At 39.9% G+C, this 24061-nt stretch overlaps 2 protein-coding genes across 2 annotated transcripts in view; one reads left to right on the forward strand and one right to left on the reverse strand.

Moving 5' to 3' along the window:
- Nucleotides 1-136: 136 nt before the first annotated feature.
- On the reverse strand, nucleotides 137-10223 carry NOA1 (nitric oxide associated 1). The gene is made up of 7 exons (XM_012641112.1): nucleotides 8996-10223; nucleotides 7925-8089; nucleotides 6901-7106; nucleotides 4003-4134; nucleotides 3129-3245; nucleotides 1166-1286; nucleotides 137-433 (listed from the first exon to the last, which is right to left on the reverse strand). Exons 1-7 carry the CDS (start codon nucleotides 10140-10142, stop codon nucleotides 234-236), a joined length of 2088 nt encoding a protein of 695 aa, XP_012496566.1. The 5' UTR covers nucleotides 10143-10223; the 3' UTR covers nucleotides 137-233.
- Nucleotides 10224-10788: 565 nt separating this feature from the next.
- POLR2B (polymerase (RNA) II (DNA directed) polypeptide B, 140kDa) overlaps nucleotides 10789-24061 on the forward strand; it is a 23392-nt gene continuing 10119 nt past the window's right edge. The window contains exons 1-10 of the mRNA XM_012641102.1: nucleotides 10789-10950; nucleotides 14039-14111; nucleotides 14979-15129; nucleotides 16353-16465; nucleotides 16601-16820; nucleotides 17493-17651; nucleotides 18423-18587; nucleotides 21841-22037; nucleotides 22182-22301; nucleotides 23470-23662. Of these exons, the coding sequence (XP_012496556.1) occupies nucleotides 10932-10950; nucleotides 14039-14111; nucleotides 14979-15129; nucleotides 16353-16465; nucleotides 16601-16820; nucleotides 17493-17651; nucleotides 18423-18587; nucleotides 21841-22037; nucleotides 22182-22301; nucleotides 23470-23662 (1410 nt within the window). The 5' untranslated portion in view covers nucleotides 10789-10931. The remainder of the gene's footprint in view (nucleotides 10951-14038; nucleotides 14112-14978; nucleotides 15130-16352; nucleotides 16466-16600; nucleotides 16821-17492; nucleotides 17652-18422; nucleotides 18588-21840; nucleotides 22038-22181; nucleotides 22302-23469; nucleotides 23663-24061) is intronic.

The raw sequence follows: 24061 nt of genomic DNA on the forward strand, positions 1-24061 counted from the left end.
GTCACAGACACATACCATATACATACCCTACAAAAAATATAACTTGTATTTACAAGCTCAATACATTATGAACAGGCACAGTCCTGAATAGTTTAAAAAGGTCAACTGTTAAGATCTTTAAACAGGGTGGGGGTGGGGGGAACTTTATTATAGGTATATTTATTAATAATACAATTTCAACGTATATTTGTTATGTTCAATATAGTTAATATCCAGCGTGAACAAAGCCAGCCTCATCCTTTCTTCTTCCGCAGATTATACACAAGGGAAGGAGGCTTCTTGGTTTTATAGGCCACACTTCTCTTGATGCGCTGTCCTTTGATGTTCACGATATGTGGCAAGAGAGGGGGCCGGACCGTTAGAACTGTTCCTTGAGGTGTATAGCCTCGGAGATGCAGTCTGTCCTTAGCATGAGGTGTTACTGCAACCCAACCTATGTGGACGTGTGACAGAACACAAAATGCTCTTAGCAGCCAACCAAAGCTCACAATGTAGCATCAAAGGAGGCTATAACTCTCTTTCTTTCTTTTTTTTTTAAGAGACAGGGTTTTACTCTCTTCCCCATGATAGAGGGTAGTGACATGACCATAGCTCATTGTAGCCTTGAATTCCTGGGCTCAAGCGATCCTCTTGCTCAGCCTCCTAAGTAGCTAAGACTACAGGCATGCTCCACCATCCCTGGCTAATTTTTAAATTTTTTATAGAGATGGGGTCTTCCTATGTTGCCTAGGCTGGACTCAAATTCCTAGGCTCAAGCGATCTTCCCACCTCAGTCTCCTAAGTAGCTGGGACTATAGGCACACACCATCATGCCTGGCTTCACTCTATTTTTAAAAAAGCACACAATGTATTTGTGAAAAGTACAAATTTATTTTCAGAACAGGTTGCATTTTATGAATAAACTACTAGGTATGCTTTAAAATAATCAGCTTACGTCAGTTAAGGCATATTTCTATAAAAATGCACTCAAGTCGTAAGTCTGCTTTATTTGGTCTTTAAAAAGTGTCTGGGGACAGGTGAGGTGGCCTGGGAGGCTGAGGCACGAGGATCACTTGAGCCCAGGAGTTCAAAGGTGCAGTGAGCTATGTTTGGGCCACTGCACTCCAGCCTGGGTAACAGAGCAAGACCCTGTCTGGGGGGGGGAACCTGCTTGGGGCAAAATTACCTGCAGAGGAGAACTTGATGTCCGCAACTGCTTCAGATTCTCCAAGTCCTTCTTTTAATATAATGTCTTCAGCAACAAGAGAAGGAAATTCTGCCATTCGTTCTTTTCCACCCATTGGAACCTACCAGTTAAATAAAATATGTTTGGAAGTTCAAATTAAATTCCGTCTAACTCTAATATTAAATAAGTCACTGATAAAATAATTCCATATAGTGATAGAGAATAAAATCCTTATAAACAGTCAACTGCTGAAAAACCTTGAATCACTTCTAGGGTCAAATAAAAGGCACGGGTGCTCTGTGATGAGGTGACGCCTACAGATCCCAGGGCCGAGGACCACATGTTGGGCCTGTGCCTGGCAGCAACCTGGACAGGAAAATTGTGCTTTATTTGCCCTGTTAGAGCCCTCCATGGGCCTCACATAGAGTAATGTTGGGCAATGAAGACAAGGTCCTTCCAAATCCCTTAGTTCTTACAGGCATGGCCAAGGAAGATTAATCCTTGCTCTTTACAAGTCAAGGGTCAATGTATACTGGATAAGATTTTAGCTTTTGTTTATAAATGTTTCCATGAATGAATTAGAAGTAACTAGATGATGATGTATCCATTTAATAATAAATCTGTGTTTAGCACTAGGGACAAAGATATATTTTATAATATGGTCTCTGCCCCCAAGGAGATAAGAAGGGATAAATAATAACATGTAAACAAATACAAGGTAAGTACACATCTGTGGTAGTGGGAAGGAGTAATGGGTTTGGTCGAGGAAAACGTTAATGAAGAAATGTTATTTTGAGAAATGGGTTGAATTTACTCAGTGGAAAGATATTCTGTGTAAGTACAGGTGTAGACAAAAACTGGAAAAAGGATGATGAGGACAGAGAACTGTAGTGTAATCGTCTAGAGGATGTTACTTGTGTGTTTGTGTTTGTGTGTATTAATGATGAGGCTGTCAGCAGTTTATCCTTCGCTTAGTAATGTGGAACTACCAAGGATTATAAGCAGGAGAGAAAATAGAGGTAAGAATAAAAAAAGAAAGAATGTGACGTACTTTATATCTGAAAAGATCTCTCTAGTGCACGGTTTCTCAAGGACGCAGTAGAGCAGGAGAGAAGAAGTGGAATAATCTGTAAAATATGTGTCTGGTATTAAGGACCCAGGAGGAGAGCATTTCCACTTAGACCAGGGCTTCTCAGCCACTACTGACATTTTGGATTGGATCATTCTTTGTTGAGAAAGGTTCTCCTTTGCAATGCAAAATGTTTAGCATCATCTGTGGCCTCCGCCCACTAGACTGCAGTAGCATCCCCCAGCTGTGATGAAATCTGTAATTTCTCTTCACTCAGAATTGTCTAATACAACTTCTTGCGATGATGTCACTATCGGACACTTAAAATGTGGCTGCTGTTACTAAGGAACCATATTTTAAATTGTATTTAATCTTTAAAAATTTTTTAAGTTAAAACATTTTTTTTTTTTATTAGAGACAGGGTCTTGCTATGTTGCCCAGGCTGGAGTACAAGGGTTATTCACAGGCACGATCATAGTGTACTATAGCCTCAAACTCCTGGGTTCAAGCAATCCTCCCACCTCGGCCTCCTGGGTAGTAGCTGGGACTACAGATGTGTGCCACTATGCCTGGCAAATTTTATTAAATTTAAACTAATATATTTAAATTTAGACAGCCACATGTTGCTAGTGGCTACCATATTGGAGAGTGTAGTCTAGAGAAAGAACAGCTCTATGGTTATTCTGGGATCAGTCCAAATCAACATCCCTTTTCATATGGAGCCATTTTGCTTTATAGCCAGAATCCTCGAAGAGAATGAGGTGAGAGGAGAGCTAGCTAACAGTGTAACAGATGGTTCCTTCCAACAAAGTCTTCTTTACAGATCTATGGGACCATCACGGTACATATATATAAATATTAACTGTCAACCATGCAATCACTGTGTTGCCTTACCTGGAGTAACGTATGACCCGCGTGCTTCTGATACACGACATCTGCCCTGTCCAAGGAAGTAATATGCACGGGCAGGAGGTTGGAAGCCACAACTGTAAACCAAGCTGACTGGTTTCCCTTGAGAAAGGAAGAAGTTATTTTATCGAGTGAAAAGCTTGGAAAACCTGCACATTATGAGGTACAATCAGTTAACAAAACAACAAAACCCCAAATCAAGCTCCCTTTGTAAGTACCCGTATGGCAGCAGCTGTGGTCAAATTATATTAATGTGTAAAAGAACGGGCAGAGTATGGAAGCAGTGCACTTCAGTAATTCATGTAAAAGGATGACTTCTACAGAGCTGTTGATACTAATTAAGAAAAACAATATGTCTATTATTAAAAACAAAAAGGAAATGCTATCTGCTTTAACTGTCTCTGTGTAAAGCTAGGTTTAAAATATTAACATTTCATAGGCTTTAATGAAATATATACAAGTTCTAACTGTGTAAGGCTAAATTTCCAACAAAGTATGAATACACACAAAACCCAAGAAATGTGTGGTAGTAATGGCCTGTAAGCTGCTGGACATATTCATGTTTCATTTTCCCTTTTTCTCCTCACTTTGGAAAAATAAGCAATTCTACAGACATTTCAAAATCCCCAGATGCTATGGAGATGAATACTAAAATGTGCATATATAAAACATACATATGGAATATGAAGAAGTGTGGAATTAATGCATATTAACCCTGTACCTAAAGGTTTCACCTTACGATTTCCAAGTGAAATAAAACCATAGGACAGAGACAGTATCTCATCTTAAGTTCCAAGCTGTATGGGGCATACAACGTCCCACTGAAGACACAGTTGTTAATGGTACAGACTTTCCTTACCTGCAGGAAATCTATGCGGCCTATAGCACCCAAAAATAGAACCATTCCTGGTTTAAGGACAAAAGTTCTTGGAACGATGGAAAGTGTTGGCAAAACCATGTTTACTTCTTTTTCTGTTAGAAGATTTAAAATCTGTGAAACAAATGGCAGATGTTTTAGAGAATTACTTTTAATGAAAATATGATATAATTTATAGAAGCTCAAAAGTGATTAAAAAATACTTCCAGACTTCACAATAAACCAAATTATGTCTGGGTTTGTTGCACATAAAATTTATATAGATTCTTTCTGTCAAATTAATCTTAATTTACCGGTGTTCTACTTTTCTTTTTTTTTTTGGTGTCCTACTCTTGTTTTACAACTTATTCTTGAGTAATGGCAAAATAATCTAATGGGATGCTTATGTCAGCAGCATCCCCCAGATGTCAAAATTGGCGTGAACCTAAAAACACTGCTGGTTCACTACCAAGATAGAAAATACATGCTCTCCGCATCAAGGCTTCTGGGAAGTTTTCAGCTTAAACTCATGGACTATGGAACCTCATGTCGTAAAATGGTCATCCCATTCTAGGAGCAGGTAGGTAAAGAGCGTAAAGAACCTCTTTCCAAATTCTGGTCTTCAATTTCCTTACTTCCCCCAAACAGTCAGCAGAAAATAAGAGAAAGTTATGAATCCTCTGTCTTCCAAGAATGAAAATTTCTAAAGAGACTAGAGAAAACAGAAAAGGAAAGGCAGAAAGTCTAAGATTCTGGTAAGATTTAAGGAATCAAAATCTGGTTAAAAAACAATAAAGTAAAAATTGGACCAAAAACCTGTGAACATGGTTAAGAATAATAATTATGAAAAAAAAAAAGTGCTACATAGAGAGGCTTATCAGAAAAATAAGAAGGGGGCTATAAATAGTTTTCCTCATTATTTGTGTTTGAAAAAGAACATTAAAAGCCATCTGCAGTAAAGAAACTTTTTAACCTTTTTTTTTTTTTTTTTTAGCTCAGAGTCTATTACTTCCATTTCACAAGACTTCCTTGGTTCAGTATGGGCAACGCTGGTTTGAGGCATCAAATAAATATATCTGTAAACTGACATAGAAGCAAACTGCCAGAGCTGAGAGACTTTTTCTTTTTAAAAATTTGAGAGTCTCATTCTGCTGGCTAGAATATTTTGCAAATTCTTGTCTTTCTGACCCAGCTGTTTCACAGAGGGTATACGACTACAATCACTGCTATCTCTGACCTAACTAAGTCTGAAAGGGAAGAATTAATTCATGAATTTAAAGCGATAGAACATTATTAGAAAGCAGTCCAGCCGATTTTATGAATGAATCAGAACTGAGTCTAAAAGACAGCAGGAGCAATTTTTCTAGGAGGGTCATAAGTTAAAAGAGGCTGGGCATGGTGGCTCACTCCTGTAATCCCAGCACTTTCAGAGGCCGAGGCAGATTTGCTTGAGACCAGCCTGAGCAACACAGCAAAATCCTGTCTCTGCAAAAAAATAAAAAAATAGCTGGGTGAGGTGGCGCATGCCTGTAGTGCCAACTACTCAGGAGGCCGAGGTGGGAGGATTGCTTGAGCGCTGGTGTTCCATGTTGCAGTGAGCTGTGATCGTGCCACTGCACTTCAGCCTGGGCAAAGGAGCAAGATACTGTCTTATAAGAAAAGGTCTATATGATTCTATGACATGGGACGCCAAATAAAATACAATTCTGAGAATGAAATTGTAAGTGATCCTGATGAAAGGAAAGAAAAGTACCTAAGAAACCAGTGTTGTTTCACAGGGAGATACAGAGATAATTAGAAGAATGAACATGGGTGGCTCAGTGGTAGAATTCTCGCCTGCCAGAGATAATTGTAAGAATTAGAAACCGGTCAGCAACCGCATTCAAAGGAAGTGATTAATCAGTTTGTTGTGGGGCTGTATCCTGGATGCACACTGGAATCAATCAATGACTTGGACGAAGATCAAATATGCAAATAATAAAATGTTATGAGATATAACGAATACTTAACAGAGTAGAATATAGGCTGAATTTAACAAGACAAAATCAAAGTTACTCATCAGATCCTTCAATTGGATTAAAAAAGATGCATAGGTGCAAGACAGGTGAAGTTAATCCTAGTCTACATTATGCTCATCTGAGAGCACTAAGGTCTTGGTGTCATACTTTAAGAACTAAAAGAGATTAGAAAATTCTGAAAAGAGGCTTGGGTCAATGAACAGCCCGTCCCTCAGAGACCAGCTGTAGGAAATGAAGACAATAATCTGGATTATGTCGGCACAGTAAATGTTCAGTGTTGGGTGAACTAGTGAAAGAGAAGAAAAGGCAGGGATAGGTGAGGAAGAGATAGGACATTACACTTTAAAATATTTCAAGGTCTGGCAAGGGAGATAGGCATTACATTCGTTCCATTCAGCTTTGAGGAAAAATGGGTACAAGTTACAGGGAGACTGCTCAGCTACATACAAAAAACAAGTCAAAGACCAAATGGGTTCCCTTGGGAGGTGACTTGACACTGCTTCAGTTAATGCTGAGTGACTCTACTTCAGCTCAAGCTGGATGACCTCTGGATAGATACGTTACAGAGGGAATTCAAGCGTGGACTAAGGAGCCGGGCTGCAATAACATTTACGATTTCTTCCAACCTCAAAATCTTGGAATTCTCTAAATGTCTCCCTAAGGTAACAACCAGAATGATAAAACAAGCAGGCTGTCAGAACTGAAGTCTACCAAATGGGATAAAGAACCTGATGGCAGAAAGATTCATCCCTTAGCCGATTTTATGAACGAATCAGAACTGAGTCTAATATGAAGTATACCTCTTTTCCTGTTTTCTGCCAATGAAAGCAGTAATACTTGTGCAACTGAAAGTAAATGTTTCTAAAAGAAACCAAATACATACACAGTTTTCTTTTGTAATCCCGGGGGTGTCATAAAACCAGTGGGCATCTCTCACATCTTGTGCAGTCAATTCTACTTTTTTGGTAGGTTTGGGTACACTCATAACAGGTTCATTTTCCATGTCAAAGGCAAGTGAATCAGCATCAAACTCAAAGGTAGCTTCATCCTTTTGTTCTTTTGAATACAAGAATGTTCTTCCAACTCTTCCTGGAACAAGTTATATTAAGGTTATTATTCACTCCCTTAATGCTTTTGACTCCAGACATAATTTTTATGTTTGCCTCAAACAAGTTACTAAGACTAACGACAGTGTATGGAAGTGATTACAATGATACTTTTGCTTTTTTCCCCAAAGGCAGTGGGGGCCAGACTCTTGCAATGATGAGGTATGTGGCTGGCTGTGTACATTTAATTAATTAATTCATTTATTTATTTAGTAGAGATGGGGGTCTTGCTATGTTGCCCTGGCTGGTCTTGAACCCCTGGCCTGAAGTGGTCCTCCTGCCTTGGCCTCCCAAAGTGCTGGGATTAAAGGTGTGAGCCACCATGCCTGGCCTATGTAGTTATGTTTTTAGCGTCGGGGTCTTGCTCTGTCACTCAGGCTGGAATGCAGTGGCATGATCACAGCTCAATGTAGCATCAAACTCCTGGGCTCATGGGCTCCTCCCACCTCAGCTTCCCAAACAGCTGGGACTGCAGGCATGTACCACCACACCTGGCAGGCTGTGTACATTGGGGGAAGGCGGGTATTGGAAATCAAACTGTTATTAGTAAAGGAAAGCTAAAAAAATATACCGAGGAAAGGGACAACCTAATTTGAAGCTGCTGCCTGGAGTCAATAACCTTTACCCCCTGTACTGGTATGGGTTTCCAAACAGTAGCCTTGGCTGTAAAGGGCCTCTTTGTTCCAGTATGAGGAAGGTAGTCTCTCCCTACAAAAACTGGCTAGCCTCAGACAGCTGCTTTCAGGTTGCCCAGCAAAGAATTTTAGCATAGAACCAAGGGCTTTCCCAGAGAATGCTTACCTACTACATAACCATGCTTTTTCAAGACATTAAGTTGATGTTGTTCTTGCTCACTAAGATCTTCTTCAGCTTTAGCTGCATCTTGTTTAAGTCTTTTTTGCCTTTCAAACATTCTATAAGGAGTTGGGTTGCAAATAGGAAACTTCAGAAGGTTTAATGTAGTACCTGAAATATGAAAGAATACATACATTTTTAGAAAAGGGAATAAGGGGAAGAAAACAGACATTTTTGAGGATTTACACTGTGTTGGGTACTGGGATAAAATAAGTTATTCACACTTTACAAATGAGGGAATAGGTTCAGAGATTGGCTGACAGGCTAATTCAGAATTTGAATCCAAAATCTGCAGGCCTGATTTCTTTCCATTTTTATCACATTACCATCCAATATAAAAGCAATTCTGTGTATAATTCAACCAAAGTGCAAGACAGAGAAGAGCAGCTTACCAAACAAAGTTAAACTCTGGTTTCTAGGGAACAAATGGGGCAATTTATCAACTTAAATTCAAACCATAGAAGGACTCATTTTCCGATAATAGAAGTTCCTTAAAGTCCCAAGATTGACATTTCTTCTCAACAAAGCCACACATCATATTGCATTAATGAATTAGTTAAACATTACTCACGTATAGTATACTGGTCTCATACGAATAAATGCAAGATGTGAAGAGTAAGGTTGAGGGGTAGAGGGAAGTTCAGAGAGCAAAAAGGAAGCATGACTTTCTAGAAAAACATACAAAGGAGTAAGCTACATGACAAATCAACAGAGCAGGAACTTTGCTTTGTTCCTTAGAGTATTTACAGTGCCTAGTGACTGGAACACAGAAGTGCTCCATAAATATTTCCATTAGAAAATTACTAATAGAATAGCACTTCTAATATATCCATAGATTTTTTTTTTCCAAGCAGTCATCTGATACAGACGAAAGGCATGATCAAAGCAGGGAGAGAATTTTTAAAGGGAAGGCTCCAGGAAGCCCGTGGTAGACATTAAGGATGTACTAGGTGCCTGGGCCACGACCAGACGTGCAACTTCTCAGAAAACGAAGAGCGCTAGCCTCCTAAGACTCACCTGGCCAAGAGGAGATGGTGGCCCTGTCGATGGCCTCAGCGCCCTTGGCGGTGCAGTAGTCAGACTCCAGTAGCGTGTTAAAGAGAGTCGACTTGCCAGCGTTTGTGGCGCCCACCAGGTAGACGTCTCCACGGTAGCGCCAGGAGCGCTGAAGTGCCGAGATCAACTCTTCCACTCCATAGCCAGTCTTGGCGCTGATCAGACGCACGTCCCGGACCACCGTGCGGGACCTGCTGGACGCATTCGAATTCTCCTCCCCGTCCGGTGGCCCGTCCAGGCCGGGACGCTGTGGCCCTTGGTGGCCAGGGGCCAGCAGGAGCCCGGCGCGGGCACAGTCGTCCCACAGCCGCTCTCGGAGCCGCTGCCGGTAGCCAGGAGTATCCTGGGGCAGGAGGTCCAGTTTGTTTCCCAGCACGATCAGCTGCTTGGGGCCTACCAGTGCCGGCAAGTCGGACAGCAGGCCGTCGGGCAGGTCGAGCAGGTCCACCATGTAGAGCACCAGCGCGGGCCCGGGCCGGTGCAGCGCGGCGCTCACCAGCTGCAAGTACTGTTCGCGGCTCACCTGCAGACGCAGGGCGCGCCGGTGGTGCACCAGGAGCCAGCAGCGCTGGCACACGGTCCGCGCCAGCCCGCCATCCGCCTGCGCGGCGCTGAGGAACTTCTCGCTGGGCAGGTAGCCGGGCACGCCGGGGTCCCGGCAGTGCAGCTCTGCCCCGCAGCCCGAGCAGTTCAGGCCGCTGGGCGGCACCGTCGAGTCCGGGTGCCCCACCACGGGGTGCGCCAGGCGGCTGGCTCGTGACTTCCGCTGTCGCCTCTTCTGCCGCCGCTGTTCAGTCTGTCGCTCCTCCTCCTCCTGCCGCTGCTGCAGTTCTCCCAGCAGCTCTTCGGGGGTGGGCGCGGGCTCTGGCTCCGGGACGTACTCGGGGAACAGAAAACGCTCCTGCATGTCAGGGCTTCCTCCATAGCCCCCGGTCTCCGCGGGGCCACGAGGAAGCTCGCGTCCCAGGTCCGAAGAGTGCTGGAATGAGGAGTCGGCCGCGCGTCTCCCCGCCAGGAGCGGCTCCCACAGGCCATGGCGCGCTACCGCGGGAGCGGATCCCCGCAGGAAAGGGCACAGCAGCCTGCGGGCGAGGCGTGCAGGCAGCATGGGCGCCGCGGCTCCGGGCAAGGGGGCGGGCCATGCGCGCGCGCGCACTGTGCCCGGAGGCGCGCATTTAACCCGAGACGAAATCCCGGGGGTACCTGGGAGCTGTCATTTGTCACTGGCCACACTCACGCACACCTCGCGTCTAGTCCCGTGAGTTCTCGCGATAAAAGACTGAGGCCGAGAGTCCACTTAAAGCTGCAGCAAAGGCCCCAAGAACCTAGACTGAACTGGACGGGCAGGGGACTAGTCAGTTTTTCGGCTTTGTTCAGGTTCAGGCTGCTTCAGCGCGCCAGTGCTGGAATAAGACGCCCTTAATTAATCACTGTTTTTTTAAAACGTAGTGGTTTTTTTAGTCTTTAGAAGTGCAAAATGTAGTCAATGTCGGAGATTCACGGTCAGAACTAAAACCTTTTATTAACAAATTTACTTGGCTTTGTTTTCGAGTGTCATTATTTGTGCAATAACATTGAAAAAAAATACAGAAAGTTTCACTGGCTGAATTTAACCCTCCGGTTACAGGGGCTGTCCTCTCAATTAGCCACCGCAGACGGCGGCCCACGTTGTGCGCGTGCGCAACTCTAACCCGGGCCCAAACTTCCGCAACACTTTGCGCAGGCGCAGATCTTACCTTGGCCTCTTCGTGGGCGGTCTTTGGTGTGCGACGCACAGTATTCTGGGAAGGCAGGAGGCGGAAATTACCTTGTCTCTTGCTCTGGCAGCTGGTGGTTTGTTCACGCTTTTCCATCTCTGTGATTTCAAGAGTTAGGAGCTTGGGAACCGTTTGCCAATATGTATGACGCGGATGAGGGTAGGTAACCGCACAGATCACACTCCGCGGCTAGCCATTTACGTAGGGAAGCTGGATGGATTGGGGATTTGCGGCCTTCCCCAACGCCCGCCACACAAGAGTCCCCAGTCTTGTTCCCCACGTCTCCCAGGCTGGGAACGCGAGAGGTGGAGGGTGCTGGGTGCTGGAAACATAACGTCAGTGTTCCCAGTTAGGCTGACTCTTGCTTTGCCTACTGTCTCGTTGCGTTAAATGTGATACCGTATTCCCGTATTGAAATAGCATGCAAAACCATAAGACAGGTTATTTTGTTTTGATTTTATCTGAAGCAAAGAGCCCCTTTTCTGATTTGTCTTAAGGCCACGGTTAGCTGTTTTATTGAACAGCTCAATATTTGAGCATCAACCTTGTGCCAGGCATTGTGGAAGGCCCTTGGAAATACACGGTGCACAAAGCATATTGGGGAAGGGAGGATTTGGTTTAGTTTGACATTTCTTCATGTTGTCTTAAGTCTAAATAAATTCTTTATTGACTTATATTTCAAAATGTTAAGGGGGTACAAATGTTTTTGTTACATAGCTTGTATAATGCTTTAGTCAGGGCTATAAGTGTGCCCATCACCTGAATAGTGTTCATTGTACCTGTTAGGTAGGTTTTTTTTACCCCTCCCCTTCTCTCCTCGGCCCCCTTCTTGATTTCCAACTATTTTTACTTCTTTCTGTGCCCATCAATTAGTTCCAAATTATTAGAGAATCCAGGTGGTGGTTGTTTTTTTTGTTCTTGAGATACTTAAGATCATGGTCTCTAGTTCCATCCAAATTGCTACAAAAGGTATTAGTTCATGTCTGTTTATGGCTGAATAGTACTCCATTGTATATATACCACGTTTTGTTAATCCACTCATGAATTGATGGGCACTTGGGTTGATTCCACATCTTTGCAGTTGTGAATTGTGCTGCAGTAAACATTCGAGTGCATGTGTCTTTTTCATAAAATCATGACTTTTCCTTTGGGTAGATACCCAGTAGTGGGATTTCCGGATCGAATTGTAGGTCTGCTTTTAGTTCTTTGAGAAATCTCCATACTGCTTTCCATAGAGATTGTCATAATTTGCAGTTCCACCAACAGCGTGTAAGCATTTCTTTCTCTCTGCATGCATGTCAGCATCTGTTGTTTTTGGACTTTTTAATAAAAGCCATTCTAGTAGGGGTAAGGTGATATCTCACTGTGGTTTTAATTTGCATTTCTCTGATGATTAATGATGTTGAGCATTTTCCTGTTTGTTGGCCATTTGTCTGTCTTCTTTTGAAAAGCTTCTGTTCATGTCTTCTACCCACTTTTTAATGGGGTTGTTTGTTTTTTTCTTGCTGATTTGTTTGAGTTCTTTTTAGATTCTTGATGTTAGTCCTTTATCAGATGTATAGTTTGCAAATATTTTCCCCCCTTCTGTAGATTGTCTGTTTGCTCTGGTGATTATCTCCTCAGCTATGCAGAAGCTTTTTAATTTAATCAAGTCCAATTTATTTATTTTTGTGGTTGCTGTAATTGCCTTTGGGATCTTAGTCATAAATTGTTTGCCTAGGCTGATATCTGGAAGAGTTTTTCCTACATTTTATTCTAATATTTGTATGGTTTCATGCCTTACATTTAAGTGTTTTATCCATATCAAATTAATTTTTATAAGTGGTGAGAGATAGGGGTCCTGTTTCATTCTTCTGCATGTGGCTATCCGATTTCCCTGGTGCCATTTACATAAATTGTCTTTTTAAAAAATTTTATTTTAAAAGAATTAGGGGGTACAAGTTGAATTCTGTTACATACATTGTATAGTGGTGAAGTCTGGACTTCTAGTGTACCCATCACCCGAATAGTGTACATTCTACCCCATAGGTGATTTTTCATCCCTCATCCCTTCCCACCTTCCCCCCTGTTAAGTCTAAGTAAATTGTCTTAAAAGGTGACCTTTAAACTTCCTCTTCCCACAAGATGATAGAGTTCTCAGATGGTATGTATTCTACTGAACAGGGCCAATATATCTTTTTTCTTTTCACATATTAAAATCTTATTCATGTCTAGTGTATTTTCATGTTGTTTTTTTTAAAGCTCCCTCCTCCACATCTGCTTTTTTTTAGTTTTCTTTCTCTTTATTTATTTAGACAGAGTCTCGCTCTGTCACCCAGGCTGGAATGCAGTGGCTATTCACAGGTGCGATCATAGCGTACTACAGCCTTGAACTCCTGGGCTCTAGTGATCCTCCTGCCTTAGCCTCCAAAGTAGCTGGGACTATAGGCAAGTGCCACCATGCCCGGCTAATTTTCTTTTTTTTTCTATTTTAGTTGCTCAGCTAATTTTTTTCTATTTTTAGTAGAGACAGGGGTCTCACTCCTGCTGAGGCTGGTCTCAAACTCCTGACCTCAAATGATCCTCTTGCCTCAGCCTCCCTGAGCACTAGGATTACAGGCGTGAGCCACCACGTCCGGCCCCAGCTAAGTTTTCTATTTTTTGTAGAGATGGGATCTCACTCTTGCTCAGGCTGGTCTCAAACTCCTAACCTCAAGCGATCCTCTTGCCTCGGCCTCCCTGAGCACTAGGATTACAGGCATGAGCCACCACGCCCGGCCCAAAAGCTTAAACTTTTAAAGCTGTTTAAACTTCACTGTCTCATTCATATCTGTGTCTAGAAATTTATTAGCATCATTATATTTCCTTTTCTTCTTAACTACTATGTCAGTGGAAGAAAAATTCAAAAACTTTTTTAGCATAATTTTTTGAGTGCTTCAGGTACATTGGCCTTTCATTTTTTGCACATGGCATCCTATCTTTCATTGTGGAGTCTTTTGCATAGTTGTTTTTCTATTTGGGGTACTTCTTTCTCTACTCCTCCCACCTTTACCCCCTCCTTTTCCCTGATTTCCTCCTGTTTTGGGAAGTCTTCCCTGACCTCATCAGGCCCTGGTTAGGAATATTAGAAAATTTAGAAATTTTAAGTAAAAGGATTACCTTTTATTCAGCAGAGAGTAAATATGTTTCTGCTACTTAAAGTTGTCAGAACAAGATGTTAACTAGTGGCATCTTACTGTAAATAAGTATGATATTTTTGTTTTTACAGATATGCAATATGATGAGGATGATGATGAAATCACCCCAGATTTGTGGCAAGAAGCGTGCTGGATTGTAATCAGGTAACTTTGGACCAAACTGAATAAGCTTTTAGGCACAATAGATTTCCTGCTTATTCTTTTCTTGATAAATAGATGTTCTATATGAATATGCTGCATGAGAGTCTATCATTTTATTTATATATTTAACTTTTTAAAGTATTTCAGACTTACAGAAATTTTTTTGCAGAGATGGGGTCTCGCTATGTTGTCCAGGCTGGCCTCAAACTCCCAGCCGCAAGTGCTCCTCTTGCCTCAGCCTCCCAAAGTGCTGGGATTATAGGCATGAGCCACCATGCCTGGCCACTATTTGATTTCTGTATCTGCGCTACTGGCTCTGATCTCTCACCCATGCTCCATTTTTATTACCAGTCATTTGCTGAGCATTTTTATTCAAATGACTTACTCGCATCTCACTCTTAACATAATCGAAATAGAACTAATGATCCTTGACCTATAATTGACATTCTCACAGATTCCCTATTTTAGTCATTGATATCACCATCGTCCCTTTTATTGAAATTAAAGTTCTTTTTGTTATCTTCAATTATCCATTTTCTTTAGTTTTCTCTCCTAACACTTTTTAAAAGAAATATTTCAAAGAGGTTGAATGAAATTTGTCTATAAAAGGACATTTGTAAATCAAGGTTTCCTTCTAGTTCCTATGTTGTGCTTTAAATATTTTACCCATAAGTTTAAATTTCTTTTCCTAAATTTAATAAATTCTACAAAGAAAATGCTCTTGGCCTCACTACTTTTTAAGATACCTCATAGTATCTTTTTCAGTGGTTGGCATTTAATGAGTATTTGTTGAATTGAATCATAATGAAAATGGGGAAATAATGCTAGAAAACATCACTGAGCTGATGATGAACTCGAATATTTTTCCAGTTCCTATTTTGACGAGAAAGGCTTGGTCAGACAACAGCTGGATTCTTTCGATGAGTTTATTCAGATGTCTGTTCAAAGAATTGTGGAAGATGCTCCACCTATAGACCTACAAGCTGAAGCTCAGCATGCTAGTGGAGAAGTTGAAGAGCCGGTAAGATGGTTATTCTTATGAAGTTACGCAGGTAAAAGAAGAGTATTGCTTTGAAATTTCAGCCTTTTTCTCATCTGGCTTAAAGGTTAAAAAAAAAAAAAAAAGTCAGTAGGAGCGTTTAGCAATGTACTCATAGCCTCTTCAGTCAGCTCCTGATTTCTTCTTACTGATGGAGAAATGCATTTTTGCAAGTGACCCAAAACCCTAATCCTTACTCAAATAGTAGGAATTTAATAGTTGGCAAGAGGGGACTCAGAAATATGAACACCTAAGAGAAGTGAGCCAGAAATAGTCACACTGCTTTAGATACCCCCACTTTTTTCTTTCACAGTATAAGAATCATAAAAGAAAAAGTGGGCCGGGCGCAGTGGCTCACGCCTGTAATCCTAGCTCTCTGGGAGGCCGAGGCGGGCGGATGGTTTGAGCTCAGGAGTTCAAAACCAGCCTCAGCAAGAGCGAGACCCCGTCTCTACTAAAAATAGAAAGAAATTAATTGGACAACTAAAAATACATAGAAAAAATTAGCCGGGCATGGTGGCACATGCCTGTAGTCCCAGCTACTCGGGAGGCTGAGGCAGGAGGATCGCTTGAGCCCAGGAGTTTGAGGTTGCTGTGAGCTAGGATGATGCCATGACACTCTAGCCCGGGCAACACAGTGAGACTCTGTCTCAAAAAAAAAAAAAAAAAGAAAAAGTGCTTGAAGGACTTTTTCTCCTAATTTTTATATGTTGCATGTAAAACGTAAGAGATAAAAAAGGAAAATCACCTAAATGTATCAGCTATTTTTATTTTTTAGTTCCTTATAGTTTTTGTTCATACATATCTTTTCTTTGTTCTCTGGTCTCTTTTTACTTTTGATCCTAACCAAGGAGAAGGCACTATATAGATCATGTATAGGCACTATATAGAAAGCACTATATAGATCATTAATACAAATCCACTTTAAATGTTTGATATAAACTCAGAGCACAAGATATGTACAGTCTTTATTTACTCGTGGCATAGTAAGCCTCTTTTTGTCTTCTGCTTTAAGAAAGTAATTAGGTTAAAAAAACCTTGATATTCTAAGCAATGTGGATGTTGACTTTAGAAAGTTCCCATATCAGTAAAATGGATTGATTTTGCCAGTTTGTAGAGCTGCTTCTATTAAAATGTTAATGGAATCCTTAAAACTTTTATAGGAAAAATTATTTACCCTTTTCATGTTTTTTGTTTAATTTCAGCCAAGATATTTGCTGAAGTTCGAACAAATCTACCTCTCCAAGCCTACCCATTGGGAAAGAGACGGTGCTCCTTCACCAATGATGCCAAACGAAGCCAGATTAAGAAATCTCACGTAAGAATATTTTCCTTGTCAGCAGCTGATATTGAAACAGAATTCAGAAAATGTAATTTTAACCAGTTGAGGATTTATGTTTGAGCAGATACCCAACTAGTATTGCTTAACTGTGATCTGCTTTTATTTTCAAAGGTATTCTGCTCCACTTTATGTTGATATAACAAAAACAGTCATTAAAGAAGGTGAAGAACAACTGCAGACTCAGCATCAGAAAACTTTTATAGGAAAAATTCCGATTATGTTACGGTCAACTTATTGCTTATTGAATGGCTTAACAGATCGTGATCTTTGCGAGTTAAATGAATGTCCTTTGGATCCTGGTGGCTATTTCATTATTAATGGATCAGAAAAGGTATAGTAACATTGCTTAAAAAAAAAATCACAAAATCAGCCAGCCATGGTGGCTCCGATTTGTAATCCCAGCTCTTTGAGAGGCCAAGGTGGGAGGATCACTTGAGGCCAGGAGTTTGAGACTAGCCTGGGCAACATAGCAAGACCCCTTCTCTACAAAAAATAAAAAAATTAGCCAGGCTTGGTGGCATGCACTTGTAGTCCCAGCTAGTCAAGAGTCTGAGGCAGGAGAATCACTTGAGCCCAGGGATTTGAGGTTACAGTGAGCTATTATTGGGCCACTGCACTCCAGCCTGGGCAACCGAGTGAGACCTTGTCTCTTAAAAAAAAATTTACAAATGATAGTTAAAATTTAAATTATTAAAGTTGAAATTAAAAAGTAAATTTTCATGGAGGATATCATAGAAGTGGCAGTTGAATCATTTTTAGGGCATAAACAGCTAAACTTACATAAACCAAAGCTTTATTTAACTGTATATAAAATGCATTAGGAATTTGGATGTTGGAGCGTATATATTTCTGTGAAGCATTTTTGCAAAACGGAGTTTGGAAAGTTCAAGAATTAATTTTCAGTGAGCCTATATAATTAAATTAAGGTACAGATTTTTACTTTTCTTTCTGCTTCAATGACCTTTTGGGTTTTACGGCTGTAACTTTCTTACTGTCCATATAGGTTCTGATTGCTCAAGAGAAAATGGCAACAAACACAGTTTATGTGTTTGCCAAGAAGGATTCTAAATATGCCTACACAGGAGAGTGTAGATCATGTCTGGAGAATTCTTCCCGACCCACCAGTACTATATGGGTTAGCATGCTGGCAAGAGGAGGACAGGTATGGACTGGGATATGGTGTTTTGGGGTTTATTCCTTTGTACCTTGTTTTGTAATTATCAGACTGCACTCTTAGTCCAAGAAAGCTTTTCTGGAGCACTTAGTTGGTGTTATATGTTAGGCATTTGAAGCAGAGAAATATTATTAAAACTGAGAAATCAGGTATGTCAGTATAGGTCAGCAAGTTTTACTTTGTTTCTGTATATGTGTACAATTAAAGAGGAAGAAATGGGTAAAAAGAAGTCGTGTAAAAGGTGCTGTTTGTTAATTTTGAAACATTCAAAGAAGGAGGTACTTCAGTCCAGCTGTGGTTTAGTATTTATTTTTCATTCTGTGCTTAGCTTTTTTCCATATTTGTATATTCATATTCTCTTTATTTTTTACTCCTCACCCAATTCCTTCTTCCAGAGTTGTTTTTCTTTTTTTTTGCCCCCCAGGGGTGGGGTGGGGAGGGTGAGGAATTGGTATTCACATTCTTTTATGGCCAAAAATTATTTTGAAATATAGTATTGGGGAATTCTGAGAGAATCTTGGCAGGCAGGTAGAAGAGAATGGAAGTTCTCTCCGGTCTAAATGACCAGCCTGTCTGTAAAACTAGTAAACCTGTTTTAGTGGTTTTGAAAAGCAGCCATAGAAGGTTCCTTGGAGTATGGGAGACATACTTTTTTTGAAATATGTACAATGAACATACATACTAAATGGGTTTCTTGATGTTTTTACATTGCTGTGAACTTTTGTATATTCAGGTTCTAATGATATTTTATTTTTCTAGGGTGCAAAAAAGAGTGCTATCGGTCAGCGCATTGTGGCAACTCTACCGTATATCAAGCAAGAAGTTCCCATCATTATTGTTTTCAGAGCATTAGGTTTTGTGTCTGACAGAGACATTTTAGAGCATATTATTTATGATTTTGAAGATCCAGAGATGATGGAAATGGTAATGTGAAAGCAAAACGTATTCATAGTGTTGAGACGTGCCGATTGTTGCTAACCTTAAAATATGATAGAAAGCTGCTCTGAAGAGCAATTTAGGTGTCACAATTCTCATGCCATTTACCGTGTGGTGAAAGCCTTCAGCGCTGCCTACACCTCTCTCCTGACAGTTCTGTGTAAAATAGACATGAAAACTAGAGGCAGCCAGAGTTCAGTGACAGCAGCAAGAAGAATAAGTAGCGAAGAAAATGGTAAAAGCACACCAGCCTGGTGCAATTTAGTAAAAAGGGAAAATGCATAGTTGATACCTATTTTTAAGACAACTTTTTATTTTGAAATAATTTTGAATTTAAAAGCTGTAAGAATAATACAGAGAACTCTTGTATGATCTTCACCCTGATTGACTAGTTGTTAATTTTGCCACATTCGCTTTATCATTCTTTCTTTCTATAGATACACATTATTATTATTATTTGTTTTGGACCGTTTGAAAGTCAGTTACAGGCATCATGCCCCTAACTCCTAAATACTTTGGTATGTATTTCCTAAGAACCAGGACATTCCCTTACATAATCATAGTATAATTATTAAAATAAAAAAAAATAACTAGGTACAATACTATTAATGTAAAGATTTTACTCACGTTTTGTCAATTGTCCCAATAATGCCCTTAATGGCACTTTTTCTAGTTCAGAATCGTGCATTACATTTTCTTAATGTCTTTTTAAATCTTTCCTCAGCCTGCCTTTGTCTTTCAAAGCATTAAAATTTTTAGAGTGGATAGGTCATTCATTTTGTAGAATTTCCATCAGTTTGGGTTTTTCAGATAGTTTCTCACAATTAGATTGAATTTTTGCATTTTGTTGGCAGGAGAAATACAGAAGTAATTGTGTGCTTCCCAGGGCATCTTATCGAGAGTCACGTGATATCATTTTGTCCCATTATTGATACTGTTAACTTTGATCACAGTGGTATCTGTTAGGTACTTCCACTGTAAAGTTACTATTTTTGTGGGAAACTTTTGTGGGAAGGTTTTTTGAGTATAGATAAATACTCATTTCTTCATCAGTTTTTTTTCATTGATGATCCTTGTCTGAATAGTATAATATTCTTCGTTGCCCTAAATTGTCCATAGTTTTTAATACTACAGAGAAATAAGGTAAAATGTAGGGTAAACATTTGTCACAAAGTTAGAGAATGGAATACATTTTAGTAATTAGAGTTTTTTTTTTTTAAAAAAAAACACAAGGTCTTGCTCTGTTGCCCAGGCTGGAGTGTAGTACCTTGATCTTAGCTCACTTTAACCTTGAATTCCTGGACTCCAGTGATCCTCCTGCCTCAGACTCCCAACTAGCTGGGACTACAGGTGCATGCCACCATGCCCAGCTAATTTTTCTATTTTTTATAGAGATGGTGTCTTGCTATGTTGCCCAGGCTGATCTTGAGCTCCTGGCCTCAAGTGAGCCTCCCCTATTTGGCCTATCAAAGTGCTAGAATTACAGACATGAGCCATCATACCCAGCCAATTATTGAAGTGTTTATTGGTGTGGTTACATGAGAAAAATGAGTTCTAGTTAGATTTTACTTTCAGCTTTTACCAGTAGCTGTATGCCTTTTTACTATTTTTTTAACACTTAAAAATTTAATTTGTAAAACAAAAGATAGTGTATGTTATCTTTTATTTAAAAGGTATCCTAAATGATTCAAACTGAATTCAGATTGTATCCAATCTGTAATTTTCTTAGTAAAGTGAAAGACTTGATTTACTTTATGTATATTGTCTTTTTGACAAATACTGTTTGTTTTTTCAGCACTTAAAAAGCTTAGGCCAATTTTTACAAATCCATGAGTCAAGCATTCGCTTTATGAAAGTGTTTTATTGTTTTTTCTAAAAGTGTATTATTATTGTTATTCCTTTTTCCCAATCTATATTAACCTTAACAAAACAGTTTTATAACAACCATGGCAGTTTTCTTTAAAAAGATCACTTGAATCTGCTTTGCTTTCTGTGGCCTCACTTTGATTGGTTTATGTGGCCTTTTCCAGAGCTTGGTCCCATGATTGGGATTTGGATGTTTAAACTTGTGGATCAGTGATTAAAAAAAAAGACATAGGAAGTCAAAGGCAAGAAAGGCATTTCGGTATAATGTGATAGGATTCAAGGGAACTTACAGAGGCCAGAGTTACCCTCATTTCTCATGTTCATCATTGTATATAATTAGAAATTTAGAATGTTAGAACTGGAGTAGAACTTAAAAATTATTTTGAGGCCGGGCGCGGTGGCTCACGCCTGTAATCCTAGCACTCTGGGAGGCCGAGGCGGGCGGATTGTTTGAGCTCAGGAGTTCGAAACCAGCCTGAGCAAGAGCGAGACCCCGTCTCTACTAAAATTAGAAAGAAATTAATTGGACAACTAAAAATACATAGAAAAAATTAGCCGGGCATGGTGGTGCATGCCTGTAGTCCCAGCTACTCGGGAGGCTGAGGCAGGAGGATCTCTTGAGCCCAGGAGTTTGAGGTTGCTGTGAGCTAGGCTGACGCCATGGCACTCTAGCCCGGGCAACACAGTGAGACTCTGTCTCAAAAAAAAAAAAATTATTTTGTGTAACCCTTTTGTAGATGAGGAAACTGATTACCTGGCTGCTCACAGATAGTGGCAGGGATGGAATGCAGGTCTCCAACAGTGTGCTTTTAAAATAGTTTGCCTGTTCGAGGCACAGTGAGCTGTGATTGGGCCACTGCACTCCACCCTGCCTCAGTGTAAAAAACAATAAATTAAATAGTCTGCTTCACAAAATATTGAGTGGTTTTATTTATAGGTTAAAAATTTCTTAATACCAAAACTGCAAACGATCTGGCACATTTATTCATTTGTAGCTCAGTAAGTTACGATTTGACTATGAAACTTCTCTAACCTGGTTTTAGATATCTGGAAGGAACTTCATTTTGCCATCGGTCATTAAAATGTAAAAAACAGGCAAAAAGAAACACACTACTTTTTTTTTATATAATGGAATTATTTGTATCTTCCTAGAAAGTAGAATTACCTGTGCTGATGAGCAGATTTTGTTAGAGATCTCTAGATCGCTGAGGTGTCTGTCTTGTGAGATTTTGTGATTCCTTGACTTTCTAAAAACATTCACATATTTGATTATGTTTATAGGGATACTTGGCATGTTATAAATGAGGTGATAGATGACTCATTTTAAGGTGAAAATATGAATTTGAAAATAACTTCTATTTAAATTATTTGATAGGTTAAACCTTCTCTCGATGAAGCATTTGTCATCCAAGAACAGAATGTTGCACTAAATTTCATTGGTTCAAGAGGGGCAAAACCTGGTGTTACTAAAGAGAAAAGAATTAAATATGCGAAAGAAGTCTTACAAAAAGAAATGCTCCCTCATGTTGGTGTCAGTGATTTTTGTGAGACCAAAAAAGCCTATTTCTTGGGGTAGGTGAAATTTCATTTTAAGTTCTCTGCTAAGCTATAGTTGAGATAAAGTTTTTTTCTTAAAGCTAAAAATGTCAAAAATGATGTTTTTAATATATAAATTAAGGGAAAAATAGCCACAAACTGTTCACTTCTTTTTTTTAGGTATATGGTTCATAGGTTACTTCTAGCAGCTTTGGGTAGAAGAGAACTGGATGACAGAGATCACTATGGAAACAAAAGATTGGATCTTGCTGGGCCGCTGCTTGCATTCTTATTTAGAGGGTAAGGAATTAAAGAATAAATAAGAACATTAAGGAGGTTTCACTTATTTTTTTTTTTTTTTTTTTGAGACAGAGTTTCGCCTTGTCACCTGGGATAGAGTGCTGTGGTATCAGCCTAGCTCATAGCAGCCTCCAGCTCCTGGGCTCAAGTGATCCTCCTATTTCAGCCTTCCGAGTAGCTGGGACTCTACAGGTGCACAGCACCACGCCCAGCTAATTTCTTCTATTTTTAGTAGAGACAGGGTCTTGCTCTTGCTCAGGCTGGTCTCGAACTCCTGACCTGAATCGATCATCCCACCTCGGCCTCCCAGAGTGCCAGGATTACAGGCACGAGCCACTGCACCTGGCTGAGATTTCACTTTAGATTGGTCACTGCACATAGAGGAACTGAAGTATCTCGTACCTATATTGGTACTTAAAAAGTTAGCTACATTCTCTTTGCTGTTTGCCCAGATTTAGTTCTAGTTCATGTCTGGGAAGTCAAGTTTATGAGGACAATTTATTACTCGTTTGTGTTTTTTTTTGTCTGGTAGCTTTATGAGATATTTGAGAAAACTGAATATTGCCTTGATTTTCTTAGTGCTAATATTGGAATTTTTTTTTTTTTTTCTTGTTTTGCTAACATTTACAAAACACATATGGAATTCAAGACTTAGTCCTGCTTTTGTATTTTATAAACACACAAAACCTAGAGGGAAATATATAAAAATATTAGCAGTGATTATTACCGGATTGGGGTTATGTGTGATTTCTATTTTATTCTTGATGTTTTTATATTTTCCATGTTTTCTATAATAAACTTGTTATACGTTTATAATTAGAAAAAAGTTACTTGTAAAAACAAAATATGTAGACAATAGAAAAAGGCTAATAGTAGCAGTGTTTTGCACGTTTTGTTATTCAGTGTGTTGTAGATTAGTGTTTTTCAACCTTTTTTTGTTATTGCCCCACTGAAGAGCCTCTTTTGACATTTTTTCCTAATCACTCCCCCACCACGTATGTTCATGTACTGTATGTGTATATCTGTGCTTTATACATAAAAAGAGTAAAACTTTCACTGTGCCTGAACCATTTTTGCCCCTCCCCTGCAGTTTTTGCAATATTATTTCTGTTGAGAATGCATGTTGTAGACCTCCACATGTTTAAATCAATACCATTTCATTTGGCAGTATGTTTAAGAATTTGCTTAAAGAAGTACGGATCTATGCACAGAAGTTTATTGATCGAGGAAAGGATTTTAACTTGGAATTGGCAATCAAAACAAGGATTATATCTGATGGCCTAAAATACTCTTTAGCTACTGGAAACTGGGGTGACCAAAAGAAAGCTCATCAAGCCAGAGCTGGAGTATCTCAGGTAAGGGTGTCAACTTCAACTATGACTACAGGTTTGATAGGAAAAATGTTACAGGACTAGTACATTCTTTTATTTATTGAACATAAATTATTTTGCTTCTTTTTCTTGGTCAAATGTAAAATCACTGGGGCCTTTTGAATTATGAAAATGAAATTTTTCTTAAATTAGCTGTTAGCATTACTAAGAGAGGCAAAGGTTTTTGGCTTGCAGTTTAGGAACTCAAAATAATTAATAAATAAAAGTAGGTGTTTGGGAGCTGAGATGGTCCATGTTAGTGGAATTTTTATGCCTTAAAAGCTCCCCATTAGAAGCTAACCCAGAGAATAAATGGGCTTCCCCTTCCATTGTTGGAAAGTACAGTACTTCTAACACTGATTTCTGTATGTTGGTCTGTTGCATATACAC

This window comes from Propithecus coquereli, unplaced genomic scaffold (genome assembly GCF_000956105.1).
Source record: "Propithecus coquereli isolate 6110/MARCELLA unplaced genomic scaffold, Pcoq_1.0 Scaffold162, whole genome shotgun sequence".
NCBI classification, from domain to species: Eukaryota; Metazoa; Chordata; class Mammalia; order Primates; family Indriidae; genus Propithecus; species Propithecus coquereli.